Source organism: Bicyclus anynana, chromosome 19, assembly GCF_947172395.1.
Source record: "Bicyclus anynana chromosome 19, ilBicAnyn1.1, whole genome shotgun sequence".
Lineage (NCBI taxonomy): Eukaryota > Metazoa > Arthropoda > Insecta > Lepidoptera > Nymphalidae > Bicyclus > Bicyclus anynana.
The window spans coordinates 12474948-12498197 of record NC_069101.1 but is presented as its reverse complement, the minus strand read 5'-3'; the positions used below and the strand labels follow the sequence as shown (position 1 = coordinate 12498197).

General features: G+C 37.0%; 1 protein-coding gene across 1 annotated transcript in view; it reads left to right on the top strand.

Annotated features, from left to right (window-relative positions):
- Positions 1-23250, top strand: part of LOC112044601 (dorsal root ganglia homeobox protein-like) — a 108642-nt gene that overhangs the window by 10238 nt on the left and 75154 nt on the right. Inside the window, exons 3-5 of the mRNA XM_052887605.1 lie at positions 11732-11849; positions 21326-21417; positions 22464-22565. Coding sequence (XP_052743565.1) covers positions 11732-11849; positions 21326-21417; positions 22464-22565 — 312 coding nt within the window. The remainder of the gene's footprint in view (positions 1-11731; positions 11850-21325; positions 21418-22463; positions 22566-23250) is intronic.

The window sequence follows — 23250 nt, the reverse complement described above, 5'->3', positions numbered from 1 at the left end:
CACGCGGGTGAAACCGCGCGGCGTCAGCTAGTATTGTATGAATAAAATTATTATAGAATCTTTACATAAAAACTAATTTTAATTTTACATTAAAAATTAAAATCATATCTTTGTATCATCATCATCATCATCATTAACCCATATTCGGCTCACTGCTGAGCTCGAGCCTCCTCTCAGAATGAGGGGTTAGGCCAATAGTCCACCACGCTGGCCCAATGCGGATTGGCAAACTTTACACACGCAGAGAATTAAGAAAATTCTCAGGTGTGCAGGTTTCCTCACGATGTTTTCCTTCACCGATTGAGACACGTGATATTTAATTTCTTAAAATGCACACAACTGAAAAGTTGGAGGTGCATGCCCCGGACCGGATTCGAACCCACACCCTCCGGAATCGGAGGCAGAGGTCATATCCACTGGGCTATCACGAGTACCACTGGGCTATCACGAGTACATCTGATCTTTGTATAGGCTTTAAGTAATTCCGTGGTAATGGACATTTAGTGCACTTATGAAAAATTTGATGAAAATAAAACGAAAACTTGCTAGCTATAGTCTCATCTGCCCCTGTAGCCAAGTGGCAAGTTGATTCTCTTTCTACGATCGCTAACGCTTCCAAAACTAGAAAAATGTATCTACCTATGGGAATGACAGATCTTGATCACGTGACCTCTTGATAGCAAATGTCATTCCAATAATTTTTTCTAGTTTTCGAAGCGTTAGCGATAGTAGAAAGAGAATCGACATGCCACTTGGCTACAGGGGCTAGTATTAAGTGACAAGATACTCCTAACCGACAGCCTAACAAAAATTATTATCTACATTTCAAATAAGACGGCCTCCGTGGCGCAGTGAATTTACAAGACGGAGGTCCTGGGTTCGATCCCCGGCTGGGCAGATTGAGATTTTCTGTTTTGGAAAATTTGTCCAGGTCTGGCTGGTGGGAGGCTTCGGCCGTGGCTTACCACCCTACCGGCAAAGACGTACCGCCAAGCGATTTAGCGTTCCGGTACGATGCCGTGTAGAAACCGAAAGGGGTGTGGATTTTCATCCTCCTCCTAACAAGTTAGCCTGCTTCCATCTTAGACTGCATCATCACTTACCATCAGGTGTGATTGATTGAGAGTCAAGCTAACTTGTAAAGAATAAAAAAAAAAATAACAAAGAAATATTCTAAAAACACAAAATAGATCAAAGTAGGTATCAGGCATATCGCCCTATAAACCGATTACAGGCCACCGAGACCCGTTTACACAAATTGTGAGTGACAGTTCTGCTCAGGGTTAACACTCATTTTTTTATTAAATTTTAATCCACTCAATGTCGCCCCGACTTTTTATTCGTTTATTGTTTACCTTTTAATGTTATTACTGCATCATGTGATCAGGTTATTGTGTTATTTTGACAGTAGTTCCGAAAATGGAACGGAAAATGTGGAAAATGATCGAAGTTTCAATTGGCCCGATTTTTTTTTTATATAAAATTTTTTTCGTCACGGATAAGTTGCGTTTGACTATTTACAGTGTATAAGAGACGTTTCTAACCGTGATAATCCAGTGGATAGGACCTCTGCCTCCGATTCCGGAGGGTGTGGGTTCGAATCCGGTCTGGAGCATGCACCTTTTCAGCCGAATGTGGGTAGATAATGATGATCGCTATCTAAAATACGTCGCACTTGTTCGTCCGATAAATCATTTTTGTTTTGTTCCACTAATAATTTTAAATACAACACAATGTTTTGTTGTCATAAATCCAAATATTATTTCAAATTATCGTCAAAGAGAAAAGTAAATTTTATTTGTAACGTATGTCCATAACGTAACCCACGAAAATCCAGCTTGGACGTCCATGCATTACCTGGAATGCAAACCTGAAATTCAGTTCTACAGGATTATTACGCAGCAATTAACATATATGCGGTACATAGGAACCAGAAATAACATTGTTCATAAAAAAAAAAATGTTGGACGTACCGAGACCTACACCAAGAATAACCCGGACAGTCAACCTGTTAATGTACCAGGTAATCACGGACCACGCTACCATAACTTATAATTGTACATATGCAAACAACTGTCATTATGCTTCAACTTACTTACTTACATAGACCCTGATATATACTGGATTTTTAAGAAATTAAATATCACGTGTCTCAATCGGTGAAGGAAAACATCGTGAGGAAACCTGCACACCAGAGAATTTTCTTAATTCTCTGCGTGTGTGAAGTCTGCCAATCCGCATTGGGCCAGCGTGGTGGACTATTGGCCTAACCCCTCTCATTCTGAGAGGAGACTCGAGCTCAGCAGTGAGCCGAATATGGGTTGATGACGACGAATGTACTGGATAACCACGCGCCAAGTTCTATACCTATAAGTACTGTATTCCGTTATAAATCGATCCGATTGTCGCACCCCGATAGAATCATTCCCCGTTTATTAATAGTTAATTTAAACTGTTCAATTGATCTCCATTACACTTTATAAAACTCCGATATTAAATGAACGAGTTGTATAGGCACGCCGTGATTAAATATTATTGATTGTTTTGTTCCTCTGTACTGTTGGATCGTAAAATAATTTGTTTCAATTGTGTTGAATGAATTTGTACGTCATTCGCTTTGGCCTGCATTTGAATTATCCCATAGAAATCTTTGGTCTACTCCATAGAAATAGACAAATAGAGTGTACGCGTGATCCATGGGGCGCACTTCTTAGATGCATAAATTCACTGTCTACCCTGTAGGCATATGATCCTAAAGACAAGAGTCGATCAATATCAATGCAATAAAAAATATCGCCTCCTTTCGTTTCTCCGCCGCTATTAGTGGACATTTTAAGTTTTGTCGTAGACACGTCCGTGAACACACAAGGTTTCACCTGAAAACCAGTGCCACAGTTCGCTGTGACATCGTGCTGAGGTGGATACCTTTTTTGTCCACGACCAGACTTTTGTATATTCTGTTTGTTTATTTTATTTAATTACTTGTGTGTGGACAAATAAAAATATATTGTATTCTATTCTATTTTGTCTTTTTCTCTTCACTCTTCTACTAGTGGAGATTTATAGCGGACTCGGACTTGTATTGGAGACGGAATTTTCTATTTTGTACAATTTGTAAATATTACAAATTACATTACCAGCCGATGTGCGACCACTGGACATTCTTTTGTAGAGACTTCTAAACACTGCTATATGCCTGTATCCAGCGACTCCTTGCGACTTGTTTGATGTCCTCAGTCTACATGGTTGAAGGGTTACCCAACACTGCGCTTTCCAATGCTCTAAGTATTTAGTCTTTACGACCCGTAAAATGGGAGATCGGGGCTGGATGACTCATTTAAAATTATTCTAATTATATCTAAAGCAGCAACTGCTACTCTGTCATTTGGTTCCTCATTGCTAGCCACTCACCATCCAATAGACTCACATGCCTGCAGCGCTAACGGCTTAACATCCGATAATACTGACTGTGTGTTGGTCGCGATGTGCATGACATCAATGAAGGAATGAAAAAGCAAGTAAAGTAAAAAAATATAAGCACGAAATTAACTTAAATATTAATGCACCATTGGCGGCCTTATCGCTAATGAACGATCTCTTCCAGACAACCAATCAAAAAAGAGAAAATAATGACAAGGAATGATTACGGGTTTACACATGTGTATAGAGAAAGTAAATTACACATTCAACTTAGATAACTTATTAAATATAAATATAGATAGACACAAAAATATACATACGAGAACATACACACCTAAAATTATCATCATGGATTGATTTACTGATAATAATAATTCAGATTTACTAAAAACTGAATCTATCAACCCCAGTCTCCCCTACTTATATTAGTAAAATCACCAAGCTTTTTACGATAAATTAATCATAACGATCAGTAAAATTACAATGAATTAATGATTGTGGAATTGTAAAATTATGACAATAAATTGAATTTAACCTGAGCAGATATAATATGGAAGCCGCTACGTAATTATTCGATTGGATCGCAATTAATCCAATTGATTCGCCGAAGTCGAATTGAAATTAAACGATACAAATGTAATAACGTTTAAAATTGTGTTTGCGTTCGCTATTGAGATTTAAATTCATGTTTGATTTGCAAATATTCTCAAGAGTTGAGTTTGTTTGACGGTGTTTCGGTTTTTGATATGCGTTTGATTTTTAACCGATTTTGAAATGGATTTTCTCTATTTGCTTTAAAAGGTTTTTTATTTTTACATATTTTTTTTAGTTTGGCTATAAAAGCTTGATTATTTAAACTATTTTTGAATAATAGTTCAAAAAGTTAAACTAAAATACTTGTATACTTTATCTATAAGGCAAGCAGTTTTATATTAGGCTACTTTAACAACATGAGGTGATCAAACGCTAATACATACTAAAAATATATAGGTAGGTACTTTTAGTATCAGTCTTATCATTAGGTCATACTCAAATCAAATCAATATAGTATACTTATTGATTGTGAAGTCAGGTCAGGTCAAATCTTATTGAAATGAACACCAAATTCCGCCTTTCAGCTTGCAACATTATCGTCTCATTACCTTCGGTTAAGTCATACTTAGCTTAAATACAAGTAAGTCTCAAACGGTGAAGGAAAAACATCGTGAGGAAACCTGCATGTCTGATAATTTTGTCAATTATCTACGTGTGTAAAGTCTGCCAATCTGCATTGGTCAGCGTGATGGACTATTAGCCTAACTCTCATTCTGAGAGGCGACTCGTGTTCAACAGTGAGCCGAATGTAGATTGCTAATGATGACATTAATTTACTTTAGTGACTAGGCATGATAGGTGATCAAGTCTCTCAGATATAGGAAAAGTAAAGTTATAGGAGGAAATAAATAAAGATTAAATTCAAGTCGTACCGGTGTCGTAGCGTTGTCGAATAATGACAAAACGCTCCATAGATAATTCATCAGTTCTCACACAGACCACGTCGGCATGAAACAAAAGTACCTTTGCCTTATTTCACTCAAGTGTCGTACCCGGTGTCGATAATCTCGCCTGCGAAGACAATCGCAGAATGAAGTGTCTTTCAAGCAACCTGCTTTATTTATAGCAAAAAAGTTTGAATTTCGAATGCGTATTCTTGTTTTGAATGAGACAAAAATCTTTAGATTGCCATGCTTATTTATGTTTTTAATGAAATAAGTGGCTGAATGAACGCGATTTCTATCTTAGTATACCGACGTGAGATTCATTTATAAAACTATACAGGTAGAAAGAACTTAAAGCGTTTTTCTATTTGGTTTCAGGTTATTTAATTTGTGTGTTCATTATCATTATTGAATAGGTAAATTGGTGAATAGGTAAATATGGCTAATATTCCTGTTACATTCCCAACTAGTCGGACAAGACTGTATTAGGAGTGGGTACGACTATAGACCAGTGGGCGGGGATCAAACCACGACATCTGATGAGGTGGTGAATCCGGACTGGAGCTATTAATGAAGTGAGCCGTGATAGTCCAGTGGATATGACCCCTGCTTCCGATTCGAATCCGGTCCGGGGCATGCACCTCCAACTTTTCAGTTGTGTGCATTTTAAGAAATTAAATATCACGTGTCTCAAAACGGTGAAGGAAAACCATCGTGAAGAAACCTGCATACCACAGAATTTCCTTAATTCTCTGCGTGTGTAAAGTCTACCAATCCGCATAGGGCCAGCGTGGTGGACTATTGGCAAAAATTTTAGACATACACTAAAACTTTGTTATTTTTAGTAACTGGACCAACTACTACTCCTTTTAAAAATCAGGATGCAGCGCTAATTTTCAGTTACAAAGATAGTAGTCCAAGAGTCGGTGCACCTAATAGTAAAGTCAGCAGGCCGGATATATGCATGCAGGACGACATCCTGCCAAGGCTGGTGCATGCGCGCCGGTGGGTGTACGATAATGGTGATAATATAAATAGGATTAGCGGCCCCACGCGCGCAGACAGGACGCGCCAATACCGGCGCACACTGCACGATAATGCCACTCTGTGGATACAATTTCATTTTTATGATTCCGTACCAAAAAAACAAATATGGAACCCTAAGGATCATATTGGTGTACTCTCTGGATACAATTTCATTTTTATGATTCCGTACCAAAAAAACAAATATGGAACCCTTAGGATCACATTGTTGTGTGTGTGTCAGTCCGTCTGTGTCTCAGACACTTTATTTCGCGAACGCGTGGAGGAAGTATTGAGTTGATAAATCGAAGAAATAAGGTTAGTCCGTGTAAAAAATACGCTTCTAAGTTAAAAAAAAATGCGTTTTTCTATAAAAAAAATTTTAAAAACGCATTTTACTTAAAAGTAAAGCTCTTGGGGAGTGTTAATCGATTTTTTAACCCTACATGCTTTGGTCACAAGTCCAAGACTCTTCACGGAATTTTTCTCTCTACCACGCGGTGGACCCGGCACTCGCATGGTGAATACATGGAATGCTAAGATATTCGTCTCATACCATAGTCCATACCACATAATAAGTTTACATACCTACGTACTCATGGTAGGAGCATAGACCGATATTTTTTATAAGATGAGGTATGTCTGGCCATCACATTCTCTTAGTTCATGTGTGATTTGTGCAAATATGACTTTTATATGAAATGTTATGTCCAAGTTAACATTCCGCTCACTCCAGTGCGCTAACGTCACCAACGGCTTCGATGCGCCCGCGCATCGTTTAACCTATTCATTGCTCCATTAATGTCATTTATACCATAGACTAAGAGTCAACAATAACAAATGTCTCTCAGAACAGTAAAAAATAACAAAGAGTTTTTGTACACTTTTTTAAATAATTAAATTTGGTTAAATTTAGAATTCGCATATTTATTATATTAATTGAATTAGCAAAATTATTCTTCACATGCAAAATGTAAAAATACCTAGATGAAACTTATAAACAATCAGTTTCAGTTTCACCTTCACTAACACATAAGTATGATTTATAAGAAAAACAATGGAAGTATAAAACCTAACGTAATTACTGTACGTTTGAAATGCATAATAAGATTTTACAACTCAGATATTCTAGAGATTTAGGATAAACCACAGAAAACATATGGATAAACTAAGATTTTAGGTAGGTAATTACTTAATAGAAATATACGGACTTTACTCAAGCTTGTAAAAAATTCTTATTAGAGTGTTAAGGATTATTTAGACGATAAAAAAGCTTGGTATTAAATTGCACAATACGATTGTGTGTTTATTTTTTAGATAAAATTGTAAAATGGTGATAAACAAAAGTATAAAGCCTGACTGAGTTTTTGTTGGCTCTTCTTGAAACAAGGCAATTTTGGAACTTTAAGCTTTCGACCAATGATTATCACCATTAACTAATAATATTAATACCTGACGTTTCTAAAGTGCTTGTGAACTGAGCCTAATTGAAATAAATTAAAAAAAGTATAGGTACTGTTATGAGCTGTCTTTCACAGAAAAATCAATATATATTGTAGATGTGCCGCTGGCTCCTGTACTACAAACGCCGCGTCGCGAATCCGCACGTGGGTCACTAGTAATGCGTGCAATTGAATTTCATTGTCATTTTCCTCTCGCAAACGAAGTTATGTCACTGGGCTCTCAAACTATCAATAGATATGTTATGATCAACGGATTCATTTGTGGACTATGATTTGAAATATTGATATGAATTAATTTAGAGGTCAGCCGATTCAGTTTTACGACTGTCTGACGACCATTCTGGCGCAGTTGGTATTGTTGTGGTTGTCAACAGAGAAATCCTCGGTTCGATGCCCAGCTCGAGTTTTTTTATTTTTTATTCTGAAAAAACAAAAGATTTTATACTACAGATACTAGATGTCACTAGCAAATCGAAACTGAAGCGAACAAAGGCGTCGAAATTGTCTTAATTTAATAATTTTATCGCGCAGTAAACAACGAATGTGATTTGAACAAACAATGTCGAATTGTGTGTTCAGTAATAGTAAAAAACTATATATAGATACACAAATATATAATGTAAGTAAACACAAAATTGTGCATGACGTGTGCACTCAGTGGAGTAGCTAATTCGGATCCCCTTTTGCGGTGATTTTGTACGCACGTAACCTATCTATAGTATAAAATATCGTTGGAAAAACATGAAAAGTTAAACCTTCAGTCTTTTAAGAGAAATTGTTAAAACAAATGCAAGTTTGCAGTATCCGGACGCAGTGCGTCACTGACGAGGCCACAGACTACTACGAGCATAAATCAATTAATTTTGATCAGAGAATTGCATTGGCGCAACTCGACTGCAACTCTCGTCATAGAAATAACATCGCTGGTAATACTTTTTTTTTGTTACCAAGTTAACCCTTGACTACGATCCCATCAGCCTAACTTTGACGTATGTTAGCTACCTAACATCATCTTTATCAACCTATATTCGGCTCAATGCTGAGTCTCCTCTCAGAATGAGAGAGTTAGGCCAATAGTCCACCAAGCCCTATGCGGAGTGAAAGTCTTCACACACGCAGATAATTAAGAAAATTCTCTGGTAAGCCGGTTTCCGCACGATGTTTTGCCTTCACCGTTTGAGACATGTGATATTTAATTTATTAAAATGCACACAACCGAAAAGTTGGAGGTGTATGCCCCGGATCGGATTCGAACCCACACCCTCCGGAATCGGAGGCAGAGGTCATATCCACTGGACTATCACGGCTCTCATGACATCTCAATTAACATGAAATCAATGACAATCGACATTTTTCGTGTTCCATAAAGTTCAAGGCCTCCGTTTCGCAGTGGATTTACAAGACGAAGTCCTGAGTTTGATCCCCGGCTGGTCAAATTGATTTTTAATTGATCCAGGCCTGGCTGGTGGTAGGCTTCGGCCGTGGCTAGTTACCGGCAAAGAAGTACCACCTATAGTATGTTAACGGATAATGATGATGATGCATGACAATATGTTCACAGAACAATGTGAGGGATAATTGCTGGATTGATAGATAATTTTAATACTTACTTTCAACTTTCTCGTAATTATCATTGAACTATACGAGTATTGCATCATTCATTTGTATTCAAATCACGTTTCTGTGTATTTCTTTAATCTAGACCGCGCTCTGATTCCTTGCCCCATTAGTATAGGTGACTAAATGTTTTAATACGACTAATAGTAAGGCGCCGCTACAAAGCCTAGCAGTCGTGCGTAGAATTAGCAATCTTTATAGTGTAGGGTGACTAATTATATTGATATTTTAGGATAATCCTGAAATAGGACAAAGACTCATATTTGCTCAAACAAGTAATAATTTAATGTGTGTTCTATGAACCTGCTTAGTTTCTAAACTTCAGATTTAAAGTACGTTTTATATAGGAAAATATATTTTTATCAAAATAAAGTAAAAATCAAATTTTTTTTTTCGATGACGTCAGAATTATTCGTATTCTATTAATTTATAATAATTATAAATAACTTATAAAGTAGAATTCTTACTAGCTGTGCCCCATGCTTTCGTTTCAGTAGCGTATATCGCGTTCCCATGGAAATATCGAGATTTAAGCTCAAATGTAGATAAGCTACCTAATTATCACTATTCGTAACTATATTATCAATCTATCTATCTATCCAATTCAATTTTCATCCATTTCCGATCAGCATTTTAAAGATCCAGAAGGGTTTTAAATGGTATAACTAAAATAATTTATTATTTATCGTGGTGAACAAATAAGTATAAATAAAAAAAAAATGCGCATTGGTGTTATTTTTGCAATTGCTCGATGGTAACCCTAATATTAGACGACAATAGCGCAATTGTATCGGCTTCTCAATCACAGGTTGTTGATCACAGTTAATAGTGAGTTTGATTGAATATTAAGTTGCGCGGATCGTGGCCCCGCACCGACTCTGTACTTACCTAATGAACGTGGTTCAACTTATGATTCCATTGTCATCGATATGATAAATCGCCTTGGATAGATACTTAATACATAATTATCTATCAAACTTTAGCGACATACTATTTGCTTGCTTTACGGCCAATTCTTTTTTTGTTTTATTCGCTTAGGGTTTGGTTTAAAAATAAAATAATGTTGGAAAATTATTGAGTTCTTATAGGGTAGGAAATGAAAGTTACCTTGGCAAAATAAACTTCTAATTCATAACCATAAATTCAAAAATTCAAAATTCATTTATTTCAATTAGGCTTTGTTTAAAAGCACTTGAAAGGTCAAGATTATGTCATAATTTAATTTAATCTGATGGTGGTAATAATAGTCGAAAACTCAAAATTAAAGTTACAAGGGTTCCAAACGCGCCTTGGTCCGAGAAGGGCCTACAACAAATTCATATTATTACAAAATTCTTTCATAGATTTATTGCTTAAACCAGCTGGCCTATTAACCATTTTAATTTTTATTATCAACATATTAAAAATAAACATCAAATCAAAGGACAAAATCCAGTAAGCACCAGATGATATTTTTACATAGAATCTCAATTTCGTATATGTCAACGAGTATACGTCAAAGACAGTGAATTAGCCTGTTGGAATAACATTTACAATACTTTCTATACCGAATAAAGAGAGTAGTGTTAAAAATAAAAAAAAAATATATGTAATGTAGTAGAAACTCTACATCTAAGGAAAAGAATAAAGCAGTTAAGTATTTTCACAGGAAAATATAGTTATGTTCGACCCGACACTTTTAATTCAGCCCCATTCGATGCAGGTGGCTTAAGTCGTTTGCTTAATAGTTTTTGAGGAATCAAATCAAATCAAATCATTTATTTGCTAGAATGTGGTACATGTTTTGGTCTTAAAAATATTGAGTCACCTATACATTCAACCGATTACAGTATGCAAGATTTTTACAATTAAAATATTAATTTCCTTATAACATAATTATATTTGATGTGAAAATTTACAATAAAAATTTCAACCTAAATTTAACATATATTTATCACAATTTTTATTACCATCAATTTTTATTTTATTAAACCATAAATAAAATTTTGCTATTTACAGAACAAAACTTTTAATGAATAAGAAAATGAAAAATAAATCAATGATGAAAATTAATAGATTAAATTGCTTATGTCATTATGTCATTATTACATGAAATTGATAAATTCATTTATTTTATAAAAAACTCTTTTCGAGCAGCCATTTATTTAATTCTTTCCTAAAAGTTTGGAGAGGCATTGCTTGCAACTTACTGGGTAGCTTATTAAAGGCCGTTATAGCCATATAGTAAGCGTTGTTTTTGAATATAGTTAAAGTACATTTTGGCCGACATATTTTATGAGGGAATCTTTGATTATTTCCGTCTTTATGCTTAAAGTAGTTAGGGTATTTCTTAACAATAATACAAATCTCTCTTACATACATACTAGGTAGCGGTAATATATTCAACTGTTTAAATAGTGATCTACAACTTACAAGCGGTCCTACACCAAAAATAGCTCGAATGCACTTTTTTTGTGTCCTAAAAACTCTTTCAACGTCAACAGAATTGCCCCAAATAGGAAGACCATAAGAGAGGACTGAAGATACATAGCCATGATAAGCAGTTATTGCAGCTTCCTTAGACACTGTCATTCTTAATCTCCTGAGTACATAAACGAATTTATTTAATTTACCGCACACAACATTGACATCTAATATCCATCAGCTGATAATGATGTTACCGAGATACCTAATCATAATCAGTCTTTCAATCAAAAGTTTGTTATGTTATAAGTTCTCGTATGTCCACAGCTGGCGAGCGGCGGCGGCGGCGGGCGCGGTCTGTTCTGCTACCACTGCCCGCCGAGCCTCCCCCCGCACCAGCATCGCCTGCCCACGCTGGAGTACCCCTTCACAGCGACGCACCCTTGTAAGTTGTTGTATCTTAACTGTTTTGCTACTACTACCCGAGCCTCCCACTGCAACATGCTAGAGTACCCCTTCAAAGCGACGCATCCTTGTAAGTTGTTGTATCAGACCTGTTTTGCTACCACAGCCCGAGCCTCCACCTGCACCACGCTGGAGTATCCCTTCACAGCGACGCATCCTTGTAAGTTGTTGTATCAGACGTGTTTTGCTACCACAGCCCGAGCCTTCCCCTGCACCACGCTGGAGTATCCCTTCACAGCGACGCATCCTTGTAAGTTGTTGTATCAGACCTGTTTTGCTACCACTACCCGAGCCTCCCCCTGCACCACACTGGAGTACCCCTTGAGAGCGACGCACCCTTGTATCAGATCTGTTTCGCTACCACTAGTATCTCTTCACAGCGACGCATCCTTGTAAGTTGTTGCATCAAACCTGTTTTGCTACCACTACCCGAGCCTTCTACCTAGACCCGTGATAGCCCAGTAGATATGACCCCTGCCTCCGATTCCGGAGGGTGTGGGATCGAAACGAGTCCGAGGCATGCACCTCCAACTTTTCAGTTATGTACATTTTATGAAATTAAATATCACGTGACTCAAACGGAGTATTTTCTTAATTCTCTGCGTATGTGAAGTGTGCCAATCCACATTGGGCCAGTGTGGTGGACTAGTGGCCTAACCCCTCTCATTCTGAGAGGAGAGTCGAGTTCAGCAGTGAGCCGAATGTGGGTTGATAATGATGATGACCCGAGCCTCCTCCTGCACCACGCTGGAGTACCCCTTCACAGCGACGCACCCTTGTAAGTTGTTGTATCAGACCTGTTTTGCTACTACTGCCTGAGCTCCCCCGCACCAACCCGCATTGGACCAGCTATGAGCGTAACCGTTAACCCCTCTCACTGTGAGAGGAATCTCGTGCTCAACAGTGAGCCGAATATGGGAATTGTTAGTGATGATTGATAAACATATAGTTCAAATTCGACTAAGACCTGTTACAGGCGAAAAGTTCGCTGACGAGTGTAAAATAGTGGAATCGCATCTAAGTAATTTCAGAGCCAAACAAACAAACAAACAATTAAATCTTTCCTCTTTATAATATTAGTATAGAAGTATAGATGAGAAAAATAGCTAACAGTATTTACTCAGTAATGATATAGTAAGTACGGAAACGCCGATTAGTTCGTTGGCGGAGGTCGAGAAACTTCTCTAACGCAATTTGTGTTGCCGCAACTCCGACGCAAACTGTGTTAGCTCCAGCTTTGTTACAGATGTAACTTTATTACACTTTTCTTTGTAATTAACTGTGTTTCACCGATAATTTCACACCAGATTCTCTTACCTAGTGGCGTTCACTAGTTTTTTAACTAGTGTAGACACTAAACAGCAAAAGAACCAAAGTCACCGACATACTCGTAGCTCAGCTATGAGCGAATTATTGAAGTGACAATGGGTAGGGCACACAGTTGAAGATCCGATGGACGTTGGGATCCCATGTAAACAGTAATTGTTATCAATTGTAAATTATAATACTGTATGAGTTTTTCAAAAGAGCAACTGTTGAGTTTCTTGCTAGTATCTTCTCAGCAGAACCTGCCTTCCAAACCGGTGGTAAAATCTTTACAAATAGTCAACTGACGTGTCAAAAGTGCTTGTAAACTGAACCTACTTGAAATAAATGATTTTTGATTTGATTTGATTTGCAAGATGCTAGAGTGGCGATCCCGCGCCGGAAAGCCCAGTGTTGGTCGACCCCCCTCTAGATGGACCGAGGATATCAAGCGGATTGATTGGATTGGATGATTGCAGGGAGCCGTTGGATGCTTGCGGCTCGAGACCGTTTTGTTTGGAAGTTCATGCATGAGGCCTATGTCCAGCGGTGGACGTCCATCGGCTGATAATGATGATGATGATGATAATACATTAAATATATCGCACAAAATAGAAAAATAGACTATTAATATTCCATTCGTAGTACGTAATACGATTTATTTTACAAGGTTCTAAGTTACAGAAGAATTTTAGAAGGTTCTAGGTTCGATTCCTAACTCGTAAATGTTGTTTTGTTATTAGAAAATTAAATCTAATAAAAATACTAGCGGACCCAGTCAAGCTTCGCTGTGACAGTTATAGACAACCAATCGCATGAAAGCTTTTTTTTTTAAAAAGACAAACAGAGTTTTTACCCGCATATATATACGATAAAGCCTGTCTTAGTGTTGTATAGTGTGTTAAAATATTTGCGAATAAAATACAGCAGCGACCTTTGTGAATCTAACAGAGTTAGTCTGGGAGCTGCGGCTTTACTAACTCGTTTAGAGAAGTTTAGCGACTACGAGTGAACTAATTGACGCTCTTGCACTATGCAGTTACTGAAAGTAGGTTAACCTATACAGAACTATGGGACTATTGGACTATTCAATTTAAGTTATAACCGCATCACTATTTTCATATAATAATTTTCTTTAAAAATTAAAATATAAGTTTGTGTGATAAGTATCCACGTTTTCTAGTGCCTGGATAGGTTTATACATATTTATGTACCTACATAGCAGTGGCGATGTATTTTTAGAACTCGATTCCTAGCGGCTTACCTTTTAAAAATCCATATATATACTCGTTCATATTCATTATAGTTATTTATTTTATACACTCTAAATACGTATATCTTATTTCCACACCATTTCTACAATACCTACAACTAAAAACACATGATCAGGTTACCTATTACAAAATTTCAACCATCGCGACTGCTATCTAAGTATTATAGCTGTAACAAGCGAACGCTTGCGACTCTATTTGCGTGAAATCACTAATCCCAAAGGAACTATGGATTTTTCGTGATAAATAGTAGCTTATGGTCTTATCTAAGGTCAGATTTATCACTGTGCTATATCTAAATCAGATTAGTGGTATAGCCGTGAAAAAGTAACAAACAGACAGACTTCGTTTTTTAATTTAGCTTCTAGAATTGAATTCTCGTTTTTTTGAGATAGAATATAATTGGGAACTTACATATAACGTTACATTACATTGGGAGCTTACTTATCATAATAACTATACTCTTCTGTCACCAGTCGAGGCAAGACGGGGCTGACAAATTTTCTTAATAAAATCCCTTCAAAATGTTGTTTATCAAAAACCTTAAAAAAAGCTTGATAAAACCACAGAATCCCTAAACCAAGAAATAGTGGTAAAGACTTTTCATACTCGTATTAAAAAAATATCCAACGATACCTGTGAGTTAACTGAGTAAAAAATTCATCGCCTCTTTTCATGTAGGTGAGGTACCATAAAATTTTTTTTTTTAAGATTTTATTTCACGACTTCATTCACATTTTAAATGTACATTCATACTCGTGCTAAATAACAGCTTTCTAGTAGTAATAGTCTCTGCACTAAACCGCGGAAAATCAGACAGACATAGTGAAACTATAAGGGTTGTGAATTACGGAACCCTAAAAAGTAATATTAAACTCACGCTCACTATCAGTGCAAATTAAATAAAAGCGAGTAATATCGCAGTTAACAGACAGACAACATAGTAATGACAGACAAGCAAAATAACAAGGTAAAGTAAGTAAAGAGGCAAAAAAAAAATCAGGTTCTTATAACCGGTTCACGTGACCAAGGGGTGGTAATGTGTTAATGAATAGAAGGCAGGCAGGGTGCGCTGGGTGGCCGGAGGGGAGAGTGGGGCGTGTCGGCCTCCCCTGGGATTGGCCGCCGCGGGCGCCATCTATTATTCATAAAATAGTTTTTGAGTCGCGCCGCCGCTCGCTTTAACTCTGTTACACCCAAACTAATTTAATAAGGATCATGTCACTTTGGATTAGTCCCAGCGCGTCAGGTTTTTTAGTGAAACGGACGTCAAAGAGTAACTGCATTAGCGTCGCCTTACCTAGTTACGGGCCCCCGTTTTTGTAATTGAGCTAATGTATTAATTTTTAAATAAGTTTTAATAAAGAATTGCTGTAGAAAATGAGCTAATATTTTTTTATATAATGACAAGGTTGAGCTGCCTTTTCTTCTATAAGACTTAAAAATAAAGATAGATAGATAAAGATAAATTTTAATATTCATATTCAAACTTATCAATAATAACACAACTTAACGTTCCAAAAGTGCTTACGTTTCAAAATCTACTTACTTGAAATAGGAAAAAATAATTTTGAAGTTTTTGTTTGTTTAGTTGAACGCAATAAACTCAGAAAGTAATAGTTTGAATTGGAAATTTCTTTTTGTGTTGGAAAGCCCTTTGATTGAGGAAGATTATAGCACAATAAAGCACATATAGCATTAGGCTATAAAACAGCGCTGCACTAGTATGTACTAAAACTGCAGGCATGTGGGCTTATCGGATGGTGAGTAACATAAAAAGCAAAGATTGTCTGGATATTTGCAGAATAAATAAGATTATAAAATTTCAAAATCTATTAAAACTCTTATCGTAATTAGATGAAAAATCATACAGTTTTACTTGCTTACATTGAATGTGAGATTTTTCAATACTTGAACTATAAACATAAACTCACAAATAACAAAGATATCAGTAATTTTGTATGAACGCCCATACAAATGTAACGATCATTATGACCTACGTCATTAAATCGTGACAGTGCCGCAAATCTAATTTCTTAAATCCCTGTAGCTCCAAAAGTAATGATCGCAGATACCCTATTACTTTTACAAAATTGCTTTATTATTAGCATACTCCCAATTTAGATACAATTAAAAAAAACTCTCATCCCTATTATAAAATGTACGGAACCCTTGCACCTAGTCGCGCTGCACGGCTGCTGGTCAAACTTTCCCCGCTGCACTCAGCGGCGGCATCCGGCGGACGCGAAACACTTTTTAATTTCCGCCGCGAGCCGGAGATTTTTCCGCAGCCTGATGAACGTTCCATTATTAATTACTCCAATTAATTTCATATTTATAATTCGGTAATCTTCGCTTCACCCAGTTAGTAGTCAAGCGCGAGTGATTCTTGAACTTCATTATGATTAGGTAAATGCATGAATTACATTTAATTATTTATCTAGCCGGATATATATATTGTTTGACATTTTTTTTTATTCGTACGGTTTATTTACGAATAGTCACTTCCTCATTGTTTTGTCTACAGTCTTCTTTTTTGTCGCTTCACTCTTGACAGTAAGGGGTTGTAATCGTCACTTTAGGAGTGGTGATAAGCTATAAAACCCGTCGCCATTCCTCTCATACTTACTGGCTCTTCTAGTGCATTCGTGGAGCAACCCAATAAGCTCTTATTGGTTTTGATTGGGTCAGACAGTCCGGTATAGATATTGGACCTTGGATCAGAACATAGGCTACTTTTATCCCGTAAATTCCAAATTGTTAGGAGTAGGATGAAAATCCACAGACCTTTCGGTTTCTACACGACATCGTACCGGAACGCTAAATCGCTTGGCGGTACGTCTTTGCCGGTAGGGCGGTAACTAGCTACGGCCGAAGCCTCCCACCAGCCAGATTTAGATAGAATTAGGAGTCGAACCCGTCCAGCGTCTTGTAAATCCACCGCGCATACCACTGCGCCACGGAGGTCGTCAAATATGGGTATCTTCAAGTCATGAGAGAATAGGCAACTTCTAGGCAAGCTCGTTCCACCATAGGCTGCATCATTGCATATCATCGGCTAGATTGCAGCCAAGTGCTGGCTTGTACAACGTAAAAAGTCGCTGAAATCGGCTAGTTTTATATAAACTAATTGTTTTAAGCATTTATTTAACTATGAAATAAAATCTACATGCAGCGTATTTAAACGAGCTCCGCTCATAAAACCTGCTTCATAATTAAAATACTTTTTAAGTGACGGGCGAAATTGGTTTCGCCCCCAAACAACATTTTCTCATCAGTGGATTATTTTTTATCGCTCTGTTTTTAAATAGATTTTTTAGACTATTTTGAATTGTGCAGACTACCTCACATTCCCATATGTAGATTTGAATCCACCACACTGCTCACATTTGCTCAATGCGGATTGGTGGACGAGATGATAATGGCGTTGTTAACGCCAATGATTATATCAACGGCTAATCCCACTTACGTATTTTGTTGGCTGACCCGGAATTCAAGTCCTGGAACCAGCTAACCATCGGACCAATTGGGCAGACATATTAATATTTAATAGTATGACTTCAAACCTGGGACTTCATGATGCACATAAATAGAACGAGAGTGCAGTGCGATGACCAGACAAAAGATCAATGTTTTTATATTTTCTTTGGGATTACCTATGAAAAATCATGTCCCCCGTGCCCCCCCCCCCCGTAGACACATGGCAGCTCTTCAAAAAACAACTTTAAAGATTATTATTTATATTAATTAAGCTTTAAAAACTTGTGACTTTCAGGTTTTTATTTTTCTAAATTCAAAAAGGTATCGGGCAAAAATGTGTGCATTGTCGAGTTGTGTGTTCAAGAAGTTTAAAAACTATATAAATATACTAGCTGACGCAGCGTGGTTTCACCCGCGTGGTTTCTGTTCACATAGGAATACGGGGATAATATATAACACTGAAATAATTTTTAAAATCGGGTCAATAGTTCCTGAGATTAGAGCGCTGTCAATCAAACAAACAAACAAACTTTTTTTTGCGGTGATTTTGTAGACTCGTAACATATATTCGTTGTATACAAATGGTTTTTATGGTTTTATATGTCAAACTATACGAGTAGGTGCATGTCACAAAAATTACACCAGAATAAAAACATAAAATAACAAAGTTACAAGCGAAAATCAATGATAATTGGAGAAAGTAAACTTTTACAAATTATAGATTTATTTCTAATGTTACTTTTTCTAAATTCAAAAAGGTATCGGGCAAAAATGTGTGCATTAATTTAAAAAGAATTGATTTATCCATATTTTGTCGCAGTATATATAACTCGTAATTGGTTCCGAGAATTGGTCGCTAACTATGGTCCTCATAAGAAGGCTCAGAGTCACACAGCTGGCGATGGAACGAGCGATGCTCGGAGTATCTCTGCGTGATCGAATCAGAAATGAGGAGATCCACAGAAGAACCAAAGTCACCGACATAGCTCAACGAGTCATGAAGCTGAAGTGGCAATGGGCGGGCCACATAGTTCGAAGAGCCGATGAACGTTGGGGTTCCAAGGTGCTGGAATGGCGACCCCGCACTACAAAGCCCAGTGTTGGTAAACCCCCCACCAGATGGACTGACGACACCAAACGAGTCGCAGGGATTCGCTGGATGCAGGCGGCTCAGTATCGTGATGTTTAGAAGTCCCTACAAAAGGCCTATGTCACGCAGTGGACGTCCATCGGCTGATATGATGATGATGATGACAACTCGTAATAAAAACGTTTATCTTGCTATTCTGTCCATTTGACTACGTCCGTTTTCCTTTTGTAAAAATCTTTGCACCCTAATAGTGCAAAAATAACAAATAATCGCAGCAAAATTCGAAGACAGCCGTAATCCGGTAGCATCAGGGTAATTTGGCCTGCAGCGGAATGACATTATCAGCAATAATAGAAACGTAGTGAGGGGGCCGCCCCAGCGTTTGTCATTGATTCGGCGATTGTAGTGTGAGGGTGACAGCAATTTACGGAGAATTATCTTGTATTATCTGTGCTATTATAAAATAACAGGGCTGTTCTTGTTATGCCGTACAAAGATATTCAAAAGCAACGTGACTGGGATTTATTTTCTACGATGAGATTGTCTACAATGACGAGTTGTGTGTTCAAGAAGTTTAAAATCTATATAAATATACTAGTTGACGCAGAGCGGTATCACCCGCGTGGTTTCCGTTCACGTATGAATACGGGGATAATATATAGCCTATAGCCGTCCTCGTTAAATGGGCTATCTAACACTGCTAACACTCAAATAATTTTTCAAATCGGACCAGTAGTTCCTGAGATTAGCGCGTTCAATGAAACAAAAAACAAACAAACCTTTTTTTGCGGTGATTTTGTTGACTCGTAACATATATTCGTTGTATACAAATGGTTTTTATGGTTTATATATGTCAAACTATAACTAATAAACTATAGTTATAGTTGAGAATGGTACACCCGAAATTGTAGACGAATACATATACCTAGGACATATGATCCAGTTAGGTAGGTCCAATTTTGAGAAAGAGGTGAACCGCCGAATCCAAATCGGCTGGGCTGCATTCGGGAAACTTGGCGACATCTTTTCGTCCGGAATAAAATAATAAAATAACAAAGTTACAAGCGTAAATCGATGATATATTAATGTTACGTTTTAATAAAAAACATAAAGTTCTACAGTATTTGATTTATTCTGAATTATAGAAGATTACGCCATTAAATCATTTATTGATCGAATCTTCTATTAATAACAGCAGGCTTGTAATGTCAAAAGCCTCAACCCTCTCGTAGAAAATACCTTCTCAATATTGTAGGACCATTAAAAAGAATAATAGGACCAAGTCCTCCCGCACAATAACAAAATCCACTTCACGAAAATATTATCCACAAAGCACTCATGTGGTTAAATGGTAGGTAATAAAGCCCTAATTTATATGCACCCTACACAATGGTGTCTCCACCTCATCAATTCCCTCGGATAGACACCATAATGTCTGGGGCGATTTAGCACTCTGACGTAATGGGCCGATCTTTCCGGGCCCACAGTTATTTTATGGCCACCCTGCGACCATTGATATTATAATTTGCGATATTATTTTGTTAAGTGCTCTTATTTTTTTGTATGTGTTAATGCTGTCCTTATTTTGGTGTTAGATTGTATTTAATTTACTGATGACTATACATAGTTATATTTCATTAGAAAAAAGAAAAATATTTTCTTTATTTCTTCTTTTAATTATCATTATTGGCTTTCTTTATTTTTTTTTATTTTGTCTGTGATTTTTATAAAACAAGTAGTTAAAGATAATTGTTAGAATATATTGATTATATACATTCATTTATTTATTATCGAATCCAGTCCGAGGCATGCACATCCAACTTTACAGGTATGTGCATTTTAAGAAATTAAACATCACGAGTCACAAACGGTACCTAAAGGATAAACATCGTGAGGAATTTAGACGGCCGCGTGGCGCAGTGGGTAGTGACCCTGCTTTCTGCATTCACGGCCGTGGGTTCGATTCCCACAACTGGAAAATATTTGTGTGATGAAGCATGATAAGTATTTATATGTAGTATATAATTGTATATTAATATTATAATATCAACTATCTTAGCATCCATAACACAAGCTACTCTGTATGCTTACTTTGGGGCTAGATAGTGATGTGTATTGTTTAAGTATATTTATATTTATTTATTTATTTATAATTTTCTTAATTCTCTACTAAGGCATAACCCTCTCATTCTGAGAGGAGACTCGTGCTTCAACAGTGAGCCATACATGGGTTGTTGATGACAATACGTACCTTATAATATAAAATGACCTTTATTACTATCGTAGAGTAACCACTATATTTGTTTGCAGACACAAGCTACTCGTATCACCCGGCGATACACGATGACACATTCGTTCGCCGCAAGCAGAGACGTAACCGCACCACCTTTACTCTACAACAGGTGAGATTTACTATAAATAGTTGATTTGATCAACCCATAATCGGCTCACTGCTGAGCTCGAGTCTCCTCTCAGAATGAGAGGGGTTAGGCCAATAGTCCACCACGCTGGCCCAATGCGGATTGGCAGACTTCACATACACAGAGAATTACGAAAATTCTTTTGTTCTCACGATGTTTTTCCTTCACCGTTAGAAACACGTGATATTTAATTTCTTAAAATGTACACAACTGAAAAGTTGGAGGTGCATGCCCTGGACCGGATTTGAACCCACACCCTCCGGAATCGGAGGCAGAGGTCGTATCCACTGGGCTATCACGGCTTATTAAATAGTTACTCCAATCAATTCCTATAGAAACCGTAGTCAGTAATGTTGTGTAGAAATCGGATATTCAATTTTCACAGGGCTGGCTCATTTTTTGTGCAAAGGATCAGCCTTTCTGTCCAGCGCGAAAATGCAGCCTTCTTTTCTTGCCACCATTCCACGTGGGCATGATTTGTATAGTTATTAGGATAAGTTAGCTTAAGTTCCTTATTGTATTCTTTCTCAATTAAAAAAAAAATCACTGTATATTATTATAAGCGGACGCCCGCAACGTCTTTCACATCAGTTTTTCACAAATATCGCGGGAAATTTTAAATTATATATACCTAAATTATTGTTCAAATTAATTATTAAAAACAAATCATAATAAGTTAGTAAAGCATGCCAAATAGTCAAGATGTTACCTGTCTAAATAATAAATAGTTTGATTGATTGATGGATTGAACCATGGTTTTTTTTTTAATATAAGTAGTCTATCTGTAGCTCAACTTAAACGGCCCAGTAAAAGTCCCATTAAAATCGGTCCAACCGCTGCAAAACTTAACTGGGCAAAGATTAACCCAGAAAAACAGACAGTCAAACAAAAAATTAGGTAAAGATCGTGTTTTAGTATCGTGTAACTTCATGCAATTGATAAAACACAGTTATTTTGAAATCACAGACATACACTTCAATTTCATTTATATGTATTGGTAAGGAAGTAAACGAATGTTATTCTCCCAGTTGGAAGAGTTGGAGACGGCGTTCGCCCAGACCCACTACCCAGATGTGTTCACGAGAGAGGATCTCGCGCTCAAGATCAACCTCACAGAGGCGAGGGTGCAGGTTAGTCACAAAAAACGTTATAGATCGGACTTATGATCCTTGATCCTTGATGATAACCCAAATAAATTAACCTACCAGCTGGACTATTCTCTAATTTGTGTCTTTATTGACAACGTATTAAAATAAACAGCAAGTGAAATATCCGTTAAGTCATTGTTAACAAAAGTCACAATGTCATCTACTTACTGTATGATATCCACGAAAGATTGTCAGATGACATTTTTAACCTATTAATCTCAATTTTGATTAGTTGGCTTCAAATAAATATTGAATACGGAATCACGAGACTTAAGAACTACTAAACAATAGGCTAGTTGGTAAAATTCGTACATGTCAACTAACACACGTCAAGGTTAGTGAATTGTGCTGCTGTAGAATTTTAAAAATTAAGTACATTTTCCATACACCACAAGAGCGAAAAACCATTGCCACTCCCTTTTTATACATACAGCCGTCATGCATCTTAGGCCAGAACCCCGAAAACTTTCTCTTAAAAATTCTGCTTTATGATTTTCCAAGGTTAACGTGGTAAATAAAATAATAGAAAATACACAATATAAAAGAAATATTTTTAAAAGAAATAAACTAATGTGATTTGTCTATATTTGGTAGAATTGGGTGCAAGCGGAATACTCGTACCAGCATAAGCATAGTTTCAAAGCTCTCTAGGCCTTCTAAGTCTTTG